A 25116-nucleotide genomic window follows, 5' to 3' on the forward strand; every position below is an offset into this window, starting at 1 on the left:
ACAAAACAAAAAAGACAACCTACTGAATGGGAGACAAGATCTGCAAATGAAAAATCTGATAAGGGGTTAATATCCAAAATTACATGAAGAACACTACCAAAAAAACAATCCAGTTAAGAAATGGGCAGAAGACCTGAATAGACATTTTTCCAAACAAGATCCCAGGTGGCTAAGAGACACATTAAAAGAGGGTCAACATCACTCATCATCAGGGAAATACAAATCAAAACCATAATGAGATCTCACCTCACACCAGTCAGAATGGCTAGTATCAAAAAGACAAGAAATAATAAGTGCTGGTAAGGATGTGGAGAAAGGGGAACCCTGGTGCACTGCTGGTGGGAATGAAACTGGTGCAGCCACTACAGAAAATAGTATGGACATTCCTCAAAAAGTTAAAAACAAACAAACACCACATGATCCAGTAATTCCACTATTGGGTATTTAACCAAAGAAAATGAAAACACTAGTTTGGAAAGATACATACACCCCTATGTTTATTGTAGCATTATTTACAACAGCCAAGATATGGAAGCAACCCAAGTATCCAATGATAGAATGGATAAAGATGATGTCAAGTATATGTACATGTACACACACACACACACACACACACACACACACACACACACACACACACACACTGGAATACTACTCAGTCATAAAAAAGAATGAGATCTTGTCATTTGCAACAACATGGATGGACCTAGAGGATATTACGTTAAGTGAAATAAGTCAGACTGAGAAAGACAAATACCATATGATCCAGTGATTTCACTTATATGTGCAATCTAAAAAACAAAACAAAACAAAAACCACAAACAGACTCAAAAATAGAGAACAAAGCAGTGGTTGCTGGGCTGGGGGAGGAGGGAATGGTGATGGGCAAAACAGGTGAAGGGGATTAAGAGGTACAAACGTCCAGTTATAAAGTTCAGTCATGTAGACGAAAAGTAGAGTACAGGGAATACAGTCAATAATACTACAATAACACTGTATGACTATGCTAAGCAATGAGCAATACACAGAAACGTTAAATCACTATGTTTATACACCTAAAACTAATAAAAAATAAATTTAAAAAGGAAAGAAAAAAAGGCCTTAATTCAAACCCACTTTCAGGCCCAGCACCGGGAGGAACCACGTGTGCAGTGAGGAACAAAGCAATGTTATGGTCCTGACTGCAGTCAAGATCTGACACCACTGTGGCCCTGTCTATCCTCCACAAACATCTGACTTCATTTCTAGACCTGATGTGCAAGTTTGTTTGTGGGGACTGGGAGAGAAGGGAAAAAACAAAGGAGAAAGTTCTACTGAGAGTATACTCAACACAGGAATAGGAAAGAAATACCTGTCCTGTGGGAATACAAATTGGTATACCTTCCTGGGCCACAATCTGGCATTAAAAGTATGGACTGGAACAGACTCAACTGTAAGAATTCTCATCATGGTGTTGTTTATTACAGCAAAATAAAAGGGGACAGGGGAGAAACTTGTCAAACACCAGGGCTAAGGTAAAAAGATTTGAGTTAAGACAGCAAGCTGAACACATACATTTGCCTCTGTCCCCACCCAAAGTGACAATAAATCAGATTAATAAGTTAAAGACGTAAAGCCACACAGACAAAGAATGGGAGAGAAGACAACACTTTGGAACCTAAAAAGCAAAAGTGGAAAATGATTTGGCAGACTCAAAATAGCTACATCGCAGCCAACAGTGGAGAGGGCCGAGAAGCAGCCTGCTACCAGGAACACCCCTTCCCCAAAACCTGGAAACTATCAGCACTTGCTTCCAGTTGATGCAGGGCTAAAAATCTGGAAGAGTGGCTAGAGTCTATTTGCTAAGCAGGAAGATGTCTGGCTCCCCATTCTTCCTGACTCCCCATCCCAACAAAGAAGAGTGGCTTATTCTCAAGGGAGGGTATGAGAGGGTCTCTGAACTGCTATGTTCTTAGCAGCTTTATTCATAATGACCAAATGTCCACCAGCAAACAGGTACATCCATAGAATAAAATACTAGTAAGCAACCAAAAAGATACAACTGCTGATACATACAACATGGGATAAATCTCAAACTATAAGATGCAAAAGAAGCCAGACATAAGGATACATGCTGAGAGGTGCCTAGCTGGCTCAGTTGGTGGAGCACCTGACTCTTGATCTCAGGGTCCTGAGTTCAAGCCCCACATTGGGCACAAAGCCTACTTAAGAAAATTTTAAATTATTAAAAAAATGCATGCTAACTTCACTGATAGGAAACTCTAGGAAAGACCAACCTAATATTCCAAGATAGAAAACCGATTGGTGGTGGTCAGGGGCCAGAGGGCATGAAGGAACTTTTCGGGGAATGAAGTCACTTGACTGTGGTGGTGTTACACAACTGTATACCCCTGTCTAAACACACCAGACCAACTGCTTAAAAGGATAACTTTTAGTATATGTAAATTATACCTCAATAAAACTGCTTTCTAAAAGTGAGAGGGGCTCCCGGGTGGAGCACTCAGTTAAGTGTCCAACTCTTGGTTTTGGCTCAGGTCATGATCTAAGGGTGATGAGACTGAGCCCTGCTTCGGGATCCACACTCAGGGTGGAGTCTGCTTGAAGATTCTCTCCCTCTGCCCCTCCCTCTCTCTAAACCTCTAAAATAAATAAATCTTCAAAAAAATTTTTTAAAAAAAAGGTGTCTATTTCTCATTCATTACAAGACAAGGGCTCACTCACTCACACTTAATTCATGGGAGTGTCAGACAGTACAACTGCTCATAAAGCTAGAGAAATACTTTCCAGAAATACTTTCCACAGGACCCAGCAATTCACGCTCAGATATCTGCCCTAGAAGAATGAAAATGTATATTCACACCAGGACTTATAAAAATTGTTCACCAAACTTCTTCATAATAGACAAAAATTGGGAAATAACGTTTATCAAAAGGAGAATGGATAAATGATACATCCAAATAAAAAATACTAAGTATCAAAAGGAAAAAACATGAATAAATCTCAAACCATGTTGAACACCATGTTGAATGTTTAAAAGACACCAGACACACAGAAGAGCACACATTGTATAATCTCATTTTCAATACGAAGCCTATAAATATACCTATGGTGGGAGAAAGGGGAAGGGTGGTTTGGAGAGGGCAGAACAAAAGCATCTGGGATGATCAAAGTGCTTGGTATTTTCCTTCAGACGTGATAACATGAGTATATACAATTGCCAAATCGGTCTAACCGAACACTTAATACATGGGTGTTTGTGCATAAATTATACCTTAAAAAACAAGCTAAGTGAGGCATCTGGGTGGCTTAGTCAATTAAGCATCTGATTATTGACTTTGGCTAAGGTCATGATCTCAGGGTCCTGAGATCACGCACCACGTCGGGTTCTGCGCTCACTGGGGAGTATGCTTGAGATTCTCCTGTCACTCTCCCCCTCCGCCCCCCAGACCAAGCTCACACATGCTCTCCCTTAAATAAATAAATCTAAAAAAAAAAAAAGGCTGAGTAATAAAAAATTAAAATTAGGGGCACCTGGGGGCACCTGAGTATTAAAAAATTAAAATCAGTCATTAAGCGTCTGCCTTCGGGTCCTGGGATCAAGCCCATCGGGCTCCCTGCAACATGGGGAGCCTGCTTCTCCCTCTCCTACTCCCCCTGTTTGTGTTCCCTCTCTCGCTGCCTCTCTCTGTCAAATAAATAAATAAAATCTTTAAAAAAAAAGTTAGAAAAATTTTTATTATTGGACTGTGGTTAGAAGTGGACATATATTTTTTTAATTTAAGGGAGAGAAAGAGAATGATCCCAGGAATTTAAGATTACTTATTTATTGGGAAGGAGGGGCAGAGGGAGAGAGTATCTCAAGCACACTCCCCGCTGAGGAGTGGAGGCCAACCATGCATGGCTTGATCTCCTGACCCCGAGATCATGACCTGAGCCAAAATCAAGAGTTAGATGCTTAACCAACTAAGCCACGAGGTGCCCCAAAATGCACCAGTTTTATTTATTTAAATTCCATAGCACATCATTAGTTTCAGATGAAGTGTTCAATAATTCATCAGTTGCATATAGCACCCAGTGCTCATCACATCACATGCCCTCCTTAATGCCCATCACCCAGTTATCCATCCCCCTGCCCACCTCCCCTCCAGCAACCCTCAATTCTTTCCTATAGTTAAGTCTCTCACGGGTTTTGTCCCTCTCTGAAGATTTCCTGTTCACTCTTCCCTCCTTTCCCCTATGATCCTCTATGCTGTTTCTTATATTCCACATATGAGTGAAACCATATAATTGTCATTCTGATTGACTTATTTCACTCCAGGTGCATGCACATCTGTGTAATTAAATTAGAAGTATTCATCCTTTCTGATGACTAATATTCCATTGTGTTTACGTGTGTGTGTATATACATATATATACACACACATACACACATATATATATCACATCTTCATCCATTCATCATCTGCCAGTAGACATCTCAGCTCATTCCAGTTGTGTTATTGTGGACACTGCTGCTATAAACATTGAGGTGCAGGTGCCCCTTCAGATCACTACATTTGTATTGTTGGGGTAAATACCTAGTAGTGCAATTGCTGAGTTGTAGGGTAGCTGTATGTTTAACTTTTGAGGAACCTCCATACTGTTTTCCAGAGTAACTGTACCAGCTTGCAATCCCCCCAACAGTATAAAAGCGTTGCCCTTTCTCTGCATCCCTGCCATTTGTTGTTTCCTGTCTTGTTAATTTTAGCCATTCTAACTGGTGTGAGGTGATATATTATTGTGGTATTGATTTGTATTTCCCTGAGGCTGAGTGATATTGAGCATTTTTTCATTGGTCTGTTGGCCGTTTGGATGTTTTCCTCAGAGAAAAGTCTGTTCATGTCTTCTGCCCATTTCTTAACTGGATTATTTGTTTTTTGGGTGTTTAGTTTGGTTAAGTTCTTTATAGATCTTGGATACTAGCCCATTATCTGATTATGTCATTTGCAAATACCTTCTCCCATTCCGTAGGTTGCCTTTTAATTTTGTCAACTGTTTCCTTTGCTGTGCAGCTTTTTATCTTGATGAAATAGGTTATTTTTGCTTTTGTTTGCTTGCCTTTGGAGACATGTCTAACAAGAAGTTGCTGCAGCCGAGGTTGAACAGGTTGCTGCCTGTGTTCTTCTCTACAATTTTGATAGATTCGTGTCTCACAGTTAGGTCTTTTACCCATTTTGAGCTTATCTTTGTGTATGGTGCAAGAAAATGGTCCAGTTTCATTCTTCTAACATGTGGCTGTCCAATTTTCCCAGCACCATTTATTGAAGAGACTGTCCTTTTTCCACTGGATATTCTTTCCTGTTTTGTCAAAGATTACCTGAGGGTCCATTTTGGGATTCTCTATTCCATTCCACTGATCTATGTGTCTGTTTTTCTGACAGTGCCATGCTGTCTTGATAGTCACAGCTTTGTAAACCTAAGCCTGAAGTCCGGCATTGTGAGGCCACCAGTTTTGGTTTTCTTTTTCAACATTCCTCTGGCTATTCAGGGTCTTTTCTGGTTCCATACAAATTTTAGGATTATTTGTTCCAATTCTGTGAAAAATGTTGATAGTATTTTGATATGGATTGCACTGAATGTGTAGATTGCTCTGGGTAGCACATTTTAACAATATTTATTTTTCCAATCCATAAGCATGGAATGTCCTTCCATTTCTTTGTGTCTTCCTCAATTTCTTTCACAAGTGTTCTGTAGTTTTTTCAGTACAGATCATGTGCCTCTTTGGTTAGGTTTATTCCTAGGTATCTTATGGGTTTCGGGGCAATGTAAATGGGACTGATTCCTTAACTCTTTTTTGTTGTTGTTTTAAAGATTTATTTATTTATTTGACAGAGAGAAACACAACGAGAGAGGGAACACAAGCAGGGGGAGAGGGAGAAGCAGGCCTCCCGCTGAGCAGGGAGCCCGATGCGGGCTTGATCCCAGGACCCTGCGATCATGACCTGAGCCAAAGGCAGAGGCCTAACAACTGAGCCACCCAGGCACCCTTAACTCCTCTTTTCTTCTGTCTCATTGTTAGTATATAAAAATGCAACTGGTTTCTGTGCACTGATTTATATCCTGCCACGTTACTGAATTCCCATATGAGTTCTAGCAATTTTGGAGTGGAGTCTTTTGGGTTTCCCACATAAAGTATCATGTCATCTTGGAAAAGTGTCTGACTTCTTTGCCAATTTGAATGCTTTTTCTTTTTGTTGTCTGATTACTGTGGCTAGGACTTCTAGTACTATAGTGAACAACAGTGGTGAGAGTGGGCATTGCTGTCATGTTCCTGACCTCAGGGGAAAAGCTCTGAGTTTTTCCCCTTTGAGAATGATATTCACTGTGGGTTTTTCATAGCTTTTATGATATTGAGGTATATACCCTCTATCCCTACACTGTGAAGAGTTTTAATCAAGAAAGGATGCTGTATTTTGTCAAATGCTTTTTCTGCATCAATTGAGAGAATCATATGGTTCTTGTCCTTTCTTTTACTGATGTGATATATATCACATTGATTTGCGAATGATGAACCACCCTTGCAGCACAGAAATAAATTCGACTTGGTCATGGTGAATAATTCTTTTAATGTATGTTGGATCCTACTGGCTAGTATTTTGGTGAGAATTGTGACATCCATGTTCATCAGGGATATTGATCTGTAATTCTTTTTAGTGGGGGTCTGGTTTTAGGATCAAGGTAATACTGGCCTCAGAGAACGAGTATGGAGCTTCCTTCCGTTTCTATTTTTTTGGAACAGTTTCAGAAAAACAGGTATCAATTCTTCTTTAAATGTTTGGTAGAATTCCCCTGGGAAGCCATCCAGCCCTGGACTCTTGTTGGGAGAGTCTTGATTATTGCTTCAATTTATTTCCTGGTTATGGGTCTGTTCAGGTTTTCTATTTATTAATGCTTCAGGTTTGGTAATTTATATGCTTCCAGGAATGCACCTATTTCTTCCAGATTGCCTAATCTGTTGGCATTTAGCTGCTTATAAAATTGTTAATTAACAACTGTTAAAATTGTTATTTCCTTGGTGTTGGTTGTGATCTCTTTTTCATTCATGACTTTATTAATTTGCATCCTTTCTCTTTTCTTTTTGATAAGTCTGGCTAGGGGTTTATTGAATTTAGTACAGTCAAAGAACCAGCTTCTAGTTTCACTGATCTGTTCTACTGTTCCTTTGGTTTCTATTTCATTGATTTCTGCTCTAATCTTTATTATTTCTGTTCTCCTGCCTGGTTTAGGCTTTATTGGCTATTCTTTCTCCAGCTCCTTTAAGTTGTAAAGCTACCTTGTGAATTTGAGATAGAAATAATTTTTTCAGAACAGCTTGTATTACTATGTACTTCCGTCTTAGGACTGATTGCCTTTGCTGCATCGCAAAAGTTTTGAACAGCTGTGTTTTCATTTTCATTTGTTTCCATGAATTTTAAAATTCTTTATTTTCCTGGTCGACCCATTCATTAATAGGATGCTCTTTAACTTCCAAGTGTTTGAGTTCCTTCCAAATTTCCTTTTGTGACTGAGTTCAAGTTTCAAAGCATTATGGTCTGAAAATATGCAGGCAATAATCCCAGTCTGTTGGTACCACCTGAGACCTGATTAGTGACCCAAGGTATAAGTCATGATCTCTCCTCTTTCATTCATGATTAATTTGGATCCTTTCTCTTTTCTTTTTGATAAGTCTGGCTAGGGGTTTATCAATCTTATTAATCCTTTCAAAGAACCAGCTCACAGTTTCAGTGATCTACTGGGTTTTTTTCATTTATATATCATTGATTTCTGTTCTGATCTTTATTTCTCTTCTGCCGGATTTAGGCGTTATTTGCTGTTCTTTTTCCAGCTCCTTTAGGTGTAAGGTTAGGTTATGTATTGGAGACTCTTCTTCTTTCTTAAGGAAGTATATACTTCCCACTTAAGACCACCTTTGCTGCATCCCAAAGGTTTTGGACTATCATGCTTTCATTTTTCATTTGCTTCTATGTATATTTTAATTCTTTAATTTCCTGGTTGACCCATTCATTCTTTAGGGGGACGTCCTTTAATCACCATGTATTTATGTTCCTTCCAAATTTCTTCTTGTGGTTGACTTAAAGTTTCACAACATTGTGGTCTGAAAATATGCAGGAAATAATCCCATTTTTTTTGGTACCAGTTGAGACTTGATTTGTGACCCAGTATGTGATCTGTTTTGGAGAATGTTCCATGTGGACTTGAGAAGAATGTATAATTCTCCTGTTGCTTCAGGATGGAACGCTCCTTAGCTATCTGTGAGGTCCATCTAGTCCAGTGTGTCATTCAAAGCCCTTGTTTCCCTATCGATCTTCTGCTTAGATGATCTGTCCATTGTTGGGAGTGAAGTGTTGAAGTCCCCTAGTATTACTGCATTATCATCAATCTGTTTCTTTAATGTGATTATTAATTGGTTTATATAATTGGCTGCTCCCGAGTTAGGAGGACACATATTTATAATTAGATCTTCTTGTTGGATAGACCCTTTAAGTATGATACAGTGTCCCTCTTCATTCCTTACTATAGTCTTTGGTTTAAAATCTAATTTGTCTGACATGAGGATTGTTACCCCAGGTTTCTTTTGAGGTCCATTAGCATGATAAATGGTTCTCTACCCCCTCACTTTCAATATGGAGGTGTCTTTAGGTCAAAAATGAGTCTCAGCCTATGTTGGGTCTTGCTTTTTTATCCACTCTGTTACCCTGTGTCTTCTGATTGGAGCACTTAGTCCATTTACATTCAGAGTGACTATTGAAAGTTATGAATTTAGTGCCATTGTATCACCTGTGAAGTCCCTGTTTCTGTAAACTGTCTCTGTTTCTTTCTGGTGTGTGTTGCTTTTGGGCTCTCTCTTTGCTTACAGGATCCCCTTTAGTATTTCTTGCAGGGCTGGTTTAGTGATCACAAATTATTTTCTGTTTTCCTGGAAGCTCTTTAATCTCTCCTTCCATTATGAATGGCAGCCTTGCTGGATAAAGTATTGTTGTATGTTTTTCTCCTTTAGTACTTTGAATATATCATGCCAGCTGTTTCTGGTCTGCCAGGTCTCTGTAGATAATCCTGCTGCCAGTCTAATGTTTCTACCATCATAGGTTAAGGAGCTCTTGTCTCGAGCTGCTTTCAGGATTTTCTCTTTATCTTTCAAATTTGCAAGCTTCACTATTATATGTCGGGGTGTTGATCTATTTTTACTGATTTTGAGGGGTGTTCTCTCTACCTCTTCGACTTGAATACCTGTTTCCTTCCCCAGATTAGGGAAATTCTCAGCTACAATTTTCTCAAATATACCTTCTGTCCCTCTCTCTATTCTTCCTCTGGGACCCCAATAATTCTAATACTGTTTTACTTTATGGTATCGCTGATTTCTTGAAGCCTCCCCTCAGGGTCCATTTAGTTGTTTTTCTCTCTTTTCCCAGCTTCCTTCCTTTACATGATTTTCTATGTCACTAACTCTCTCTTCTGTCTCATTTACCCTAGCTGTTAGAGCATCTATTTGCAGATTAGACTGCATCTCAGTTGAACCATTTTTAATTTCAGTCTGATTAGATTTTACTTCTGCTCTAAGAGATTTTCTAGTGTCTTTTATGCTTTTTTTCAAGGCCCGGCTAGTAAATTTATAACCCTTATCCTGAATTCCAGCTCTGACATTTTATGTATGTCCATACTGATTAGATCTGTGGCAGAGAGTATTACCTCTGGTTCTTTCCTTTGTTTTGAATTCCTCCTTCTAGGCATTTTGCCCAGTGAAGAATGGATGAATAAGAGAACAAGAGCAAAAATATCAAACACAATCCAAGCGAAATACAGAACAGACAAATCTGAAGAGGTTAGAAACCAAAAAAGGAAAGAAAAAGAAACGGAAAGAAAAAAAAACAAAAGAAAGGGAAAAAAGGGAGAATATAATCTCCCAGGTGGACAAAACAGGGTGATCCACGTGGTCCTGGGCATATTTTGGTCTGTTTGTTAGAAGACACAAAATCCCAAAATTGTAAAGAAAGCCAAGACTTATATATGTATATACAAAAATAAAATTGAATACAGTGAAAGAAGCCCAAAATGAAGAATATATCTATAAAATGCAAATGTAAAAATGAAAGTTAAAAAAAAAACTTAAAGAGAGTTGATAAAATAAGAAACTGAAAAGAAAAAAAGGAAAATTCTAAAATGAAAGATAACAGAATCATGAGAAAAAACCTCAAATCCTATATATTTTCCCTTAGCACTGGAGTTTTGCAATTCTGTGTGCGTGGTAAACTTGGTATTCCCCTGATGTTCCAGCTGGTCTCCTGGGGGAGGGGTCTGCTGTGCTGATTCTCAGGTGTCTCTGCCTGGGTGGAGTTGTACCTTCCCTTGCAAGGGGGCCCGGCTTGGTCAGTGTAAGCTGCTTCAGACTGTTCTATGTGGCTTTTGTTCCCTGAAGGCTTTCTCTGCTGCTTTAAAGGATGAAAATAAAAATGGCCGCACCCCATCTCCAGCCCCAGAGGTGAAAGATCACCATCCCCTCTCTTCAGTAAAACCTCAGGGAAAAGCAGTCTTCAATTTTGCATGCCCCAAACTTTGCAGACTCTTGTGGCATGCACCTGCGTGGATCCTCATAGGGGTGGGAGGAGGGTCACCTTGGGCTTGCAGCTTGCAGGGCCCCCACACGGACAGCAGTCGCCCCATTGTGTCCTGGTTCGCAGTTAATGGCAAACCAAGCTGACAGCCCACTCCCGGGCTCGCTGACCGTAGCAGGTTTCCCCACTCCAATGCTTGGGAATTCTGCCAGCTCAGGCACCCCTGTTCTTTCTGAGACCCCGGGGATCCTGAGACCATACTGTCCCACCTCGGATTCTGCCCCACTTTGCCACCTGAGCACCTTTCAGGCAGGGATGTCCCTCACAGAAGCAGACTTCTACAAGTTCCAATTTTGCATTCTGCTGCTCTATCACTTTCTGGTAGCCAGCTTATGGAGGCTCCCTCCCCCCACCATTTATCATCTTGATATATCCCCTCAGATTCACTTCTCTGCATCTCCTGCCTTGCAAAAAGTGGTCACTTTTCTATTTGTAGAATTCCACCAATTCTTTTCTTACATCTCAGGTTGAATTCACGGGTGTTCAAAACGATTTGAAAGTTAGCTAGCTAAATTCAAAGGACCAGATGAAACGAGGTCCCCTATTCTTCCTCTATCTTGCCTCCCTCTCTGTGCCAGTTTTAAATGATGCTTTTTTTGAGCCACAAGAAAGAAATCCCCCTTTTCTACAAGGATCAAGTTAATCTGGAGGTCCTTCTTAGAACTGTTATGTACTTGCCTAGGTTCACTCCCCAAAATGCCTTGCATGGCATTCATTATGAAGATGCTGATAAACATACTACTGCCCAAAATGTCACAAAGTCCTATGTAGCACAGTGGGTACAACCCCAGATCTGGCTGTGAGTCCTGACTCCTTTGCCCAAACCAGGCACCTCCCAGACTCAGCTACTTTCTGTCTGAAGAGTGAAAAGATCCTCCCAAGTTTTACTGTACTATTCTGAAATTCATTTTAACTGTTATGTTAACTGTAAGTAAAAATAAACAGCCACTCTGCTCAGGTGTAGTGCTTCCATCACCAGGACTGGTCACAAGTATGCCCATCATGCACTAGCATCTATCTCACTGATCCCAATATGATAAATTAATTTAGAAAAAGAAGCTGCCTGAGGAAGTGAAAACACACAAGCAATGAATTCATGACCTGGAGAAAAAAGAGCCTCTAAAAAGCCTATCACTATTCCTAATAAGAAAGTTAAAGATCATTTTGTCACTGTTCAAACTGCAGAAAGAGCTTAGAGCTTGGACTGCATACAAAATGGAAGCTGCCAACCTGAACAAGCTTCCAGAAATACAGTATAAAACCAAAACAAGATCTAGGCATACAACCCTCCACAGAGAGATTCTGATTCAGAAGCACTGTTTTGACCAACCACATCCACTAAAAAAGGTGAAGTCCTTCACTCATAACCAATGAATGGTCAACCTACAATGCCTTCATTTCTTCTAATGGAGGCCCAAGGCCTACTGCTGCAGAAATCCCTCCAGCTGGCCCTCGGTCTCTTACTCATCTGAAGATGTCTTTTAACACCTGCCTGTATGTATGCTTTGTTGAAGATGATGAGATGACTCCAAGAAGCTACTATGTATATGCACCTGTCAGAATGCAACGGAATGGTACACTTAAAAAGGTATGCTTCTCATTTGTCAATTTCACCTAAAAAAAAAAAAAAAAGACTAAAATAGAATTGCAAATACTAATGATAAGCACACTGAACCAAATGGGGTGAAGTGTATTAATGTCAACTTACTTTGAAACACATCAAAAAACAAGAGGCACTGCAGGTAGAGGAAAGGATACATATGTGATACAAGTAAAATGTTAATTCTCAAAGTTGATTTTAGGGGTGCCTGCCTAGCTGTAGGTGGAGCACATGGTTCTTGAGCTCTGGGTTAAGAGTTCAAGCCCCACATGGGGGGTAGAAATTACTTAAGTAAATAAAACTTAAAAAAAAATAAAAGATTTTAAAAGGTTTAATTGTAGGGGTGCTGGGGTGGCTCTGTCAGTTAAGTATCTGACTCTTGATTTCAAGCTCAGGTCATGAGCTCGAGGTTGTGAGAAAGAGCCCTGTGTGGGGCTCTGCACTAGGTATGGAGCCTGCTTGCCTGCTTAAGATTCTCCTCCGCACCATCGTGCACTCTTAGAAAAACAACAAAAAAGTTTAACTGAAGAATCTTGGCAGTCTACATGTAAATGTTCACTGTGAATGTTTTTTCAGTTTCTCTGTATACTGAAAATATTCACAATAAAAATGTTGGAAAAATGGTCACCCACTATTTTTACTGACAGCAATGATTTTTTTTTTAAGATTTATTTATTTATATTAGAGAGAGAGGGAGGGAGTATGAGGGGGGTGGCAGAGGAAGAGGCAGTGAGAATCTTAGGCAGACTCTGTGCTGAGCACAGAGCCCAACACGGGGCTCCATCTCATGATCCTGAGATCACCACGTGAACAGAAACCAAGAGTCAGATGCTCAACAGACTGGAGAAGAATGACCCAGGGTAAGGCGTAATCTAGGATACCAGGTCCAGGGAAGACAAAGCAGTGCCCCAGCAATGATTTTTAATATATGTTATCTTACTGCGTATTTTTTAACTGTGAGCTATGTCCTAATACTAACCAGAAAATTTATTGTTTTCTTGTAAAGGTAGTTTCTAACCAACACTCAAGACAAATCAGTTTCAAGGAAAACAAACATGTCCCCTGTCAGTTAAAACTGAGCATGCCGGGCATCTGGGTGGGTCAGTCAGTTAAGCGTCTGCATTCGGCTCGGGTCATGTTCCCAGGCTCCTGGGATCCAGTCCCATGTCGGGCTCCCTGCTCAGTGGGGAGCCTGCTTCTTCTACTCCCTGCTCATGCTGTCTCTATCTCTGGCTCTCTCTGAAATGAATAAATAAAATCTTTAAAAAACAAAAAAACTGAGTGTGTGCCAGGGATCTTCCTTTTTTTGTTTTATATAGCACTAGCTCCAACGTATCACACAGGAACACCTCAACAGGAAACTTAAAATGCATACACACACACCTCTCATAGTATCCAAAACTGACATGGCCTCTCTATAACTTATTAACTATTCACAATACAAAACCAAATACTGGATCGCCTGGGTGGCTCAGGTGGCTAAGTGTCAGCCTTCAGCTCAGGTCATGATCTCCGGGTCCTGAGATCAAGCCCCACATTAGGCTCCCTGCTCAGTGGGAAAGTCCGCCTCTCCCCCTACTCATGCTCTCTCTCAAATAAAAAAACAAACAAACAAAAACACACACACACAAATACATTCACTGCACGGTCTTTTAAAAACAGTAATAGCTTTCCAGATTGTCCTTTCCTAAAAAGACCATCCATTCCAATGCAACACAGACAACAAAATGGTTAGAACCTTTCTCCTTTCCCTCTCACCAAAAAAGTGAGCCACCGTTGGTTGACTTCCCTCAGGGAAAAGTTCATGTCTAGGGCCACTGTTCTTAGACTGCTAACTGTGAGGTGCCAAAAGCTCTTTATATTCAAATAGATCACATTTCTTCCAAAAGTACTGTATACTGCACAAGATTTTACGTAAGTTTCTCAGCATGATAGTTAGAAAATTCAGAACAATAGGGGCACCTGGCATGCAATTCTTGATCTCGGGGTCATGAGTTCAAGCCCCATGTTGGGTGTAGAGATTACTTAAATAAATAAAAACTTAGAAAAAATATACTTAAAAAGAAAAAAAGGAAAATTCAGAATATAAAATGTATGTGAAAAGGAAAGACCTGCACCAAGACACAGCTCAAGAAATTTCAAAACACTGGAGACAAAAATACTACAGATTACCATAGATAAACCCAGCTTACAGTCAATCAAGCATCAGCAAGGTATCACAATTCTCAGCAGCAACAATGGAAGCTGGAAAACAAAAAATGTCCTCAAAATTCTGGGGGAAATAATTGCTAGCCTAGACTTCTATAACCAAACTACTGAAGTATGAGTGCAGAACAAAATGTTTTCAGACATGAAAAAATCTCGAAATTGTGACTCTCCCATACTTCTGGGAAACTACTGAAGGAGATCCTCCACTAAAACCAAAAAGTAAAATAAGAAAGACAAGGAATCGAACAGAAGGAAAAGGTTTAAGAAATCCCTGAGATGTTGGAGAAGAATGACCCCAAGGTAAGGCGTAATCTAGGATACGAGGTCCAGGGAAGACAAAGCAGTTGCAGAAGAAAACAGCCACACCTTCACTGAAGGATGCTCACAGGGTCACAGTAACAGGGATAGGAAGGAGGGAGGTTACCTTTAAACTAAGTGCATGTAAGCCTTTAATTTAAACGAGAAAACAGATCCCATGACCCCGCAACCTGGTAACATTCTAAGACTTTTCTCTCCTATGTGGGGCTGCCATAAATGAAGTTTATTTTTTTTTTAAAAGATTTTATTTATTTGAGAGAGAGAATGAGAGAGAGAGAGAGAGAGAGAGCGCATGAGAGGGGGGAGGGTCAGAGGGAGAAGCAGACTCCCCGCCGAGCAGGGAGCCCGATGTGGGACTCGATCCCGGGACTCCAGGATCATGACCCGAGCCGAAGGCAGTCGCTTAGCCAGCTGAGCCACCCAGGCGCCCTGAAGTTTATTTTTTTAAACAAACCTGGGGTCTTACTTCATGGACATAATTCAAATCTTTCCCAATTTATTCTCCATCCAGCCCCACATGGCAACAACCAAGGAAGCTATTTCATCACTCTTAACAACACTTCTCTCCCTTTAAAATGTATGCTGGTGGGTAGGGGGGAGAGGTTAAATAGTTCATGGGTATTAAGGAGGGCACTTGTGTTGAAGCACCGGGTGTTATGTGTACATGATGAATCACTAAATTCTACACCTGAAACTGGTATTACACCGTATGTTAAATGGAATTTTAAAACTTGGGGAAAAAAAAAGATAAATACCCCCCAAAATGTATGTTAATGTAGTGTTTAAATCACTTCTTAAATAGAGTTTACTACAAAGAACTAAATGTTTTCTTGAGGACTTCAGATGATCATTGCAAATATTATTATAGATACTCAGGACTGTAAATGGGAGAAGAGAAGCCTGAATGTGCAACTTCAGGGCCATGGGAGCCTGATTGTGTGCATGCTGCCTGCCAGAATTCTCAAATAACACAGCTGGGGGAATATGTTAATTCATTATACAAATGCCAAAAATGAAATAAAATAACTTTCCCAGGAGTGACACAGCTGCGATTTGAGCCACATCTAGCAAACTCCACACCCCAAACTCTTTCCAATATGATTCCAAAAAAAGACAGCCCACTCAGCCTGCACAGGTACTCAGCCTACTACATTTGTTCATAAGGATGAAATAAATGACACCTCCATCAGAGTAATGGAATCTTTCAGCAAAGGACATGACATCTCATCACAAGGTTCTCTAAACCCTCACTGTGTCACACTTAGAAGAGCTAAGAAATAAACAGTATTAGGATTGCCAAAGTGCTTTGAAAAAGCCAATCTCCATGAACACACCACCTGTACTACACATCAGATTTGTCCACAAATCTGGTGCTGAGAGAACCAGAAGGCAGATTGAGAAAGCAGCAGAAATGGAGACAAACTTCTTTTTGCTTAACCTTTTTATAGTGACAACTCTGGCTTGCTCATCAGGTAAGATAAAAAGGCCCATTGAAAAGGAAAATTTTAAAATTCACAATATGAAACATAGAGCAGATCCCAGAAAAAGATGGGAGCACAGCTGTGGCCCAGACTCAAATCAGGTGGCTAAAACCACTGGGGGACGTTGGTGGAACCTTCAAAGTGCTTTTATTTTCTCATTTGCAAATTTCATATACATCTTTATCCCCAGCCTCTTCCCAGCTTATTTTTTATTCTCAGCTTCTTCTGTCATTTACAAATTTCACATACATCTTTATTACCAGCTTTCCCTAAAAATCAGAGGGTCTGACAATACCGGGCCAGCAGTCAGGCAGTTGACAACTCTCTGCAATCTATCAGTGGATGCCCCTTTGCACAAAGCAGGCCCTCTTGGCAGCCACCATCCCCAACAATCCCATTACTCAACACCTGCCTGGCCCAGCTTCTTGGTTACAACAGCAACTTGAGAACAGTCTTAGAAAAGTAGCAAGAAAGGACTCATCTCCCAAAGAGAAGACGGATGACACCGGTTCTACAGGTTGGCCTGAGGCACCCCAAAGGAGGAAGCTAACCAGACCTAAAAACACCAAGCTTCCTCTTGGGGGAGCATTGTACACTCTGGGCAAGGATAACAGTTTTGCCAGCCTCAAACAAGCCTGAAGCTGTTTTTGTAAAAGAATAAAAAAGAATTGGAAGCTTTTAGTACATTTTTTTTTTTAAGATTTATTTACTTGAGAGAGAGAACACGTGAGCATGTGCGGGGGATAAGGCAGCAGGACAGAAGAGAAGCCCAAGCAGACCCTGTGTTGAGCACAGAGCGTGATGCAGGGCTTGATCCCACAACCCTGAGATCACAACCTGAGCCAAAACCAAGAGTCGGACGCTTAACTGACAGCGCCAGCCAGGCACCCTGCTTTTAGTACAATTTTACATTAACTTGTACTCCAAGAAGAAAATGAATATAGGTGAGTTACCATGGAAAATTCTAGAATGTGCCATTTTATGGTGATCTGCTAACAACTAATTCTTAAGCAGAAAAATGAACTTCAATTTATTCCTCCCATCCTATACAAAAACTAAACCAAAATGGGCAACAGACTTAAATGTAAAAGCCAAAACTATAAAACTTCTAGAAGAAAACAGGAGAACATCTTTGTGATTAGGCAAATATTTCTTAGAAATGACACCAAACACATGACCCATAAATGAACAAAACAATAATCTGAAAATCATTAAATTTAAAAACTCTTGCTCTTAGGGCACCTGGCTGGCTCAATTGGTGGAGCAAACGACTCTTGATCTTGGAGTTGGAAGTTCAAGCCCTACGCTGGGTGTAGAGATTACTTATAAATAATCTTAAAAAAAAAAAAAAAACTCTTGCTCTTTGGGGCACCTGGGTGGCTCAGTTGTTAAGCATCTGCCTTCGGCTCAGGTCACCATCCCAGGGTCCTGGGATCGAGCCCCACATCGGGCTGCCTGCTCCGCAGGAAGTCTGCTTCTCCCTCTCCCACTCCCCCTGCTTGTGTTCCCTCTCTCGCTGTCTCTCTGTCAAATAAATAAAATCTTTAAAAAAAAAACAACACAAAAAAACCTCTTGCTCTTTTAAAGACACTGTTAAGAGAATGAAAAAAGCCACAGACTGGGAGAAAATAGCTGCAAATCATCTGTAAAACAAGTCTCAAACTGGACAATAAGAAAACAAACTCAAAAACTGACATACAATAAAGATGTACACACTTAACCAAAGACGTTACAGATGGCAAATAAGCACATGAAAAGATACTCAACATTATTAGTCATTAGGTTAAGTTCAAATTAAAACTGAAATGAGACATTACTACACACCCCCTAGAATGGCTAAAATTAAATGGAATGACTATACCAAGTGTTGACAAGGAGGTAAAGGAACTGGAAGTCTCATACACTGTGGATGGGAACATAAAATGGTACAACCACTTTGGAAGGCAGTTTGGCAATTTTTTACAAAGTTAAATATACACTTGCTTTGAGAACCAGCCACTCCCCTCCTTTGTATTTACTCAAGAGAAATGAAGCATATATCCACACAGACTTGTACAGAGCGATTCACAGCAGTTTCACCTTTAACAGCCCCAAACTGCAAATTATTCATTCATTCATCAAGTGGCAAATGGGTAAGCAAATTGTGGTATTTCCAAACAATGGAACCCCACAATAAAAAGAAACCAATTACTGATAAACACTATGACATGGATGTTAATTACGCTGAATGAAAGCAGTCTGAAAAAGAGTACATTCCATAGGATTCATTTATACAAAATTTTAGAAAATAAGACAATCTACAATGACAGAAAACAGATCAGTGATTTCCTGGATATCCTGGTGAAGATTACAAAGGGACAGGAGAAAACTTTTAGTGATGAGAGCTGTTTACTCCCAACCGTGAGGGTGATCCACATTATATCAAAAATTATCTAACTATACACTTTAAATATGTACAATTTACCGTATGTCATCTACACCTCAAGAGAACTACTTTTAAAAAGCTAAACAACCTGAGAAGTTTTACAAAAAGAGATGGGTGGTGCCATTTAGCTGTTGAAGAATCCAGTGAGTAAGGTGTAGTGAAAAGAAGGGCCATATGCACCCCAATGTTAGCAGCAGTGTCCACAATAGCCAAACTGTGGAAAGAGCTGAGTTGCCCTTCAACAGATGAATGGATAAAGAAAATGTGGTCCATATATACAATGGAATATTACTCAGCCATCAGAAAGGATGACTATGCAACTTTTACATCAACATGGATGGGACTGGAGGAGATTTTGCTAAGTGAAATGAGTGAAGCAGAGAAAGTCAATTACATATGGTTTCACTTATTTGTGGAACATAAGGCATAGCATGAGGGCATTAGGAGAAGGAAGGGAAAAATGAAGGTGGGAAAATCCGAGGGGGAGACGAACCATGAGAGACTATGGACTCCAAGAAACAAACTGAGGGTTTCACAGGGGACAGGGGTGGGGGATGGGTTAGCCCGGTGATGGGTATTAAGGAGGGCACATATTGCATGAAGCACTGGGTGTTATACGAAAACAATGAATCATGGAACAGTACATCAAACACTAAACATAATAAAATTGAATTAAATTAAAATAAAAGAAAGAATCCAGTGAGTAATAACATAATATTGCTGATCCCAGGGAAGGGATTCCATAACTGATCCCAAAAGATAGGCAACAAAGTAGCAGGTACTCTAGGCCAGGTGGGAGAGAAAGAAAGAAAGTAAAAGCTGGCAAAAACACAAAACAAAAATATTTTGGAAAGAACAGGCCAATGTGGCAAAGAATTAGAGATTTAAAGTTGAGAGTCTCGCCTTTATAGTCACAGGAAACCTTCATCTGAGAACACTACTCTGGTGTAAGTAGGGAGGGAACATGAACCAGAGGTGAAAAGGCTTGGGAGCAAGATGAGCAAGCCAAGGTCTTTGTCTGGGTGTGAGCTACAAGCTGAACAAATGCAGTCAGAGTAGGAATAGAAAAGGAGAAAGAGACAGAAGGGTCACAGAAGGAAGAATTTTATGATTAGCAAAATAGGGAGAATTCAGGGAAAGGACACTACTCCTATCTCCTTTTCTGTCAAAGTTAACTGTGGGAGGCTAGGGGTTTCAAGGTGAAAAAGTGAAGCACCCCAGCAGATCCATGAGGCCAAGACTTCAGGTCAGTGTGGGCCACCACTGCTGCAGGAGAATCACAAAGTCCAATGTCAGTGAGTAAAGCCTGGAACAAGCCCACACCAGAGTACAAGCTCACAGAGGAAAGTCCCACTCTCTACAAAGTTCAGACCCAAACCAAGTTAACTTTCAACTGTGTCACTGATTTCTAAAATCTAAAAATATTCTCATGCATATAAAATAAGACTTTTAAAACCATAAAAGGGACAGCATAGGGAATATAGTCAATGCTATTGTAATAGGGTTGTCTGGTGACAGATGGTAGCTACACTTGAGGTAAGAATAGCATAAAGTACATTTGTAGGATCACTATGCTGTACACCTGAAACTAATGTAACTTTATCACCTACACTTGAAAGAAAAAATAAAACTATAACCAGAGTGCTAAAACACTGGAGAGAAATCAGTCATCTCTAAAAATGTTAGCAACATGGAAATTCCACCTATTAACTAGGCAAAATGATCCTTAATTTCTAATAATTCAACACTATTTCATAAATACGTGTCCTGGCACTAGTCCCCTGTAACAATGTATGATTAGAATAAAGACCTATGTTGTGGAAGAACATCAGAAATGCAGTGTCTAAAGTTTTACAAGCAGTAAGAATAAAGTTTTTATCACACTCATCAACAAGGCTGAACTTATGAATCAAGAAATAAATTCAAACCCAAATCCTAATTCCACCACCACACTTCTCAAAACCCACCCACTTACATTCTCCCCCAGCCACACGGACAAAGCACTTCTGCCAGCCAGCACATATAGGCTGCATACCTGTTTGGAAGGTAGGATTCGCTCCAGGGTACATGTTGGGGGAGTAGGCAGGAGCTGCGGCTGCATAGCCCATGGGGAAACCAGCTGGAGAAAAAGAACAATGGGATATCACCACCTGAAGGAGTAACATAAGGTTACAACCATGGCTCCCACAGGAGTGGAGCTCAACACTATTACATATGATAAGCAGTTTGTTTCTCCTTTCCTCAGAATTGGGATGGGTCACAGATGTCCATTTAGAGATGAATAAAGAAGATGTGGTATATATATACAATGGAGTATTACTGAGCCATAAGAAAGAATGAAATCTTACCATTTCCAACAATGTGCATGGAACATTGGGTATTATGCTAAGCGAAGTAAGTCAAACCAGAGAAAGACAAATACCATATGATTTCATTCACATGTGGAATTTAAGAAACAAAGAGATGAACGTAAGGGAAAGTAAAATAGAGAGAGAGGCAAACCATAAGAGACTCTTAACTATAGGGAACAAACAGGGTTGCTAGGGGGCAAGTAGGTGGGGGGGTGGGGTAACTGGGTGATGGGCATTAAGGAGGACACTTGATGTAATGAGCAGTGGGTGTTATACGCAACCAATGAATCACTAAACTCTACCCTGAGACTAATAATATACTGTATGATAACTTGAATTTAAATTAAAAAAAATTGGAATGGATCACAAACATAATCAAGTCTTTTAAACCTGTAAGTAAATGCTTACAACTTCCTACAATTGAAAAAATATGGCAGAAAACTGAGAATGCCAAAAAATAAAACAAAAAAACAAACCTAAGCTGAAGTCAGGAAACTCCTAATACTTCTGGCAGTTTTATTATAGATTTTCATCATATAATTTATTAATTAGCAACAGTAATAAGAATGCTAAGAAATTGTGTGGTGAAGGGGCCATTAACTGGCACCACTGACACACGGAAATGGGAAAAATCCAATCTCACAACCCTCTTACAAGCAACCTAATCTTTATTAATATAAATGAGAAATCCTTAATAACACTAAACCATAACCACTACTAATTCAGGTGAATAAAACAAAAACATCAACTAAGACAGTGTTACAGTCAAAATCCTGGCTACCAGCCATCCACCAGCAAAGGGGCCTCAGTTACCTGCTCCTGGCCTCCTTGGAGCCTATGGACCCCGGTAAGGCCCATGTCCAGGCCTTCCCCTGACCTGTCTGGTTCACGTTCAAAATTCTCCATTCATGTGACAGTTGGAGTATTAGAATCTACTTCCTTACATTCAGGGCACAGAGCCAACAAAGATGACCCACATTCCCTAGTCTTTACTACTGTCACAAACTAGTTCTGAGAATCTGTTAACTTCTCTTTCCTTCTTTCCCCTCACCTATAAATAAGGTTGAAATGGAAAGGCAGACTTCAAAAGACAGTGTTGAGACTAGGGATATTTCAGGTACTATGGTGGTTGAGAGTAACCAAAGTGAAAAAAATGTTAAAGGTAGTAGGACAACATAAAGGAGAAAAGGGAGTAGAGTTCAGAGTAGAATTCTAAAGGCAATCTTTGTAGGTCTGGATGTCATTTGTAAAGATTTTGGATAAAGTGCCTTACAGGAATCCCTGAAGTCTCCAGCACAGCTTGGATGCCCTTGCTCTGCTGCACCTCCTGCTCCAGCTGTCCTGTAGGTTCCATAGTCTCCTCCAAGGGCAGGGATGTAAGTGTTCAGTCCCACTGCTCCCAAGGAATCCCTACTTGCAAGTGCCAGTTTTCACCTCATATACAAATCCTCTGCTTCAGAGTTGCTTTCTTCTTTCTCAAGACTGATCCTCCCCTACCTCAGCAGAAGCTATTTTGAGTTTCCTTCCTATATTTTTATTTTCCTTTTTGTCCAATTACTTAGAAAAGTGTGAGGGGATCAAATGCTTACCAGATTCCCTCACTGTGGACATCAAGGACAGATTCCACTTGAAAGAGACCTAAAATGGCTATTTTTAAAAGACCAGGAAGGTGGTTTTCAATCTGTGTTTTATGAACCCTGAGCATTTCCTTAGAGGCCTCAACTGTGAGCAGCAGGAGGCCAAGCAGGCTCTGAAGCCTGCCCGAAATTCACCCTGGGAGATGCTCTAACTCATCTTGGTACTAAGGAACCACTTACAAATCCTTTCTAAGGTTTCACTGTTAAAAACAAAGTTTAGGGCGCCTGGGTGGCTCAGTTGGTTAAGCGACTGCCTTCGGCTCAGGTCATGATCCTGGAGTCCCGGGATCGAGTCCCACATCGGGCTCCCTGCTCAGCAGGGAGTCTGCTTCTCCCTCTGACCCTCTTCCTTCTCGTGCTCTCTATCTCTCATTCTCTCTCAAATAAATAAAATATTTAAAAAAAAACACAAAAACAAAGTTTAAGGGGTGCCTGGGTGGTTCAGTTGTTGGGTGTCTGCCTTCGGCTCAGGTCATGATCCCAGGGTCCTGGGATCAAGCCCCACATTGGGCTCCCTGCTCAGCGGGAAGCCTGCTTCTCCTCTCCCACTCCCCCTGCTTGTTTTCCCTCTCTAGCTGTGTCTCTCTGTCAAATAAATAAATCTTAAAAACAACAACAACAACAACAAAGTTTAAAATATTACTGACCTAGGCTTCTGCAACAATTCTCTCAAAATCCAAATGTCCTCATCTCTCCATAAATTCTACCAATAAATCCTCCAGGGCATTGTCTACTTCTGTACTTGTCTTGTGTCTAAGAGCTCCTGAAACACTATTATGTTTGGTTGGCCCTTCCTATCCTAACCTTCTAACAATGAGTTAACATGCTCTAAAATGAGAAAGAAAAGCCACATAACAAGTATTTAAAAGAGCATAATTAACTACCAGCAACAGGACATCCTCTGCTTCTATGCCTGTGCACAGAAATACACCACCCTCACACACCACCAAATCCCACACATACACTGCCACCCTGACCTAGAGGCCCAGCACAGTTGACCTTCCACCTTGGCCATATAAAACCCCCACATGGAAACCCTTGAAAGGACTACCTCCCTGGACCCCCACAAACACTGTTTTAACTGGTTGTAGCATCTTGTTTCTTCATTTTTCTAGAAAATTCTAACCTACAGGGCTCCAATCAACAAGGCTGAGAAGCACTATTCCTTCTTATCCCTGTCAATCTTTCTGGCCACAGCACTGTCTTCCTAAAAATGCCCCTCACAGCAAGTACTGAGGACTGTTTCCTTCAACATCTGGTCTAGCTCCCTTCTAGGATAGAAACTCTGGAAAGCTAGAAACTACACTGCCCCGAAGCCCCTCTTATAAGAGATTGCAAGTGATCCCAAATCCTAACCACTTTTATGAGATTAATCACTTCATGAAAATAAAAACTTCAAAACAGAAGATACCATTAAAAAAAAGAAAAAATACTTGCAAATTATATAGACGAAAACTTAATACATACAAAAATACAAAAACAATAATATAAATAACTCTTAAAACTAAAAAAAAAAAACCACCAGTAGAAAAAAAAAAATCAGTAGAAGGACATGGAGAGAACTGCCAACTACTACACTGATCCCATTTCTAACATCAGACTGGCAAAACTCCAAAAGCTGAAAACACATTTTGCTGGCAAGACTATGGGGAAACCATTGCCTCACACACTTCTGGTAGGAATACAAACAGTAAAAATCCTATGGAGGGGAAATCAGAAGCACCTTAAAAATAACGTATGCATTTACACTCTCACCCAGCAATCCCATCTCAAAGAACCCATTCTGAAGATAATTTCCACAATCAACATAAGCTGCAGTATTACTGGAATACTGAAATATTTCAAACAACACATCTATCCAAAAATTGGTTGAATAAACTATGGAAACCCCACAAGATGCAGGTTACACAGCAGTACTGTGCAAAACGTAAAAAAGAACAAGGCAAACCTTTGTAAACTGACATGGAATGATTTCTAGAATATACTGAGTTGACAAAGCAAAGCGAACATCACCACCTGAATCTCTATTCCAGGGAAGAAGCCCCTGTTCAGCCACGAATAGTATGTGGGCTGACAGCCTCTGGCAGCAGCGCCTCCAAAGGCCACTTCTGCCTAATGAGGGCCTCCTCTAACCTCCAATCCTTCCCTCACAGCTCCCCCATGAGCTGGTTAAGAATTCAGCAAAGTGTAGCACAGTCCTGAGGCTCCCCCTACCTGATTCTGCATCCTCTTCGTTAGATCTTTCACAAATGTTCCCCCAAAATGCCTACTTCCCTAATTTCATCTCAGTGTCCATTACCTTTTGTGTTAATGAAAGAGAAATTAGAATATATGGACAAATTGGAGTGTGGGCACGATATGAACTGAATATTTGTGTCTCCTCCAAAATTTATGTGTTGAAATTCTAATCCCCAAATGTGACAGCATTTGAAGATACTCAATTGTGG

General features: G+C 40.4%; 1 protein-coding gene across 2 annotated transcripts in view; it reads right to left on the reverse strand.

Moving 5' to 3' along the window:
* The window catches only part of FAM168B (family with sequence similarity 168 member B), a 44863-nt gene that overhangs the window by 8726 nt on the left and 11021 nt on the right, over nucleotides 1-25116 (reverse strand). Inside the window, exon 3 of one of the 2 annotated variants that reach the window (XM_027588390.2) lies at nucleotides 20717-20800. The exons of the other annotated variant lie outside the window; for it this stretch is intronic. Coding sequence (XP_027444191.1) covers nucleotides 20717-20800 — 84 coding nt within the window. The remainder of the gene's footprint in view (nucleotides 1-20716; nucleotides 20801-25116) is intronic. 2 annotated transcript variants of the gene reach the window in all.

Source organism: Zalophus californianus, chromosome 3, assembly GCF_009762305.2.
Source record: "Zalophus californianus isolate mZalCal1 chromosome 3, mZalCal1.pri.v2, whole genome shotgun sequence".
NCBI lineage: Eukaryota > Metazoa > Chordata > Mammalia > Carnivora > Otariidae > Zalophus > Zalophus californianus.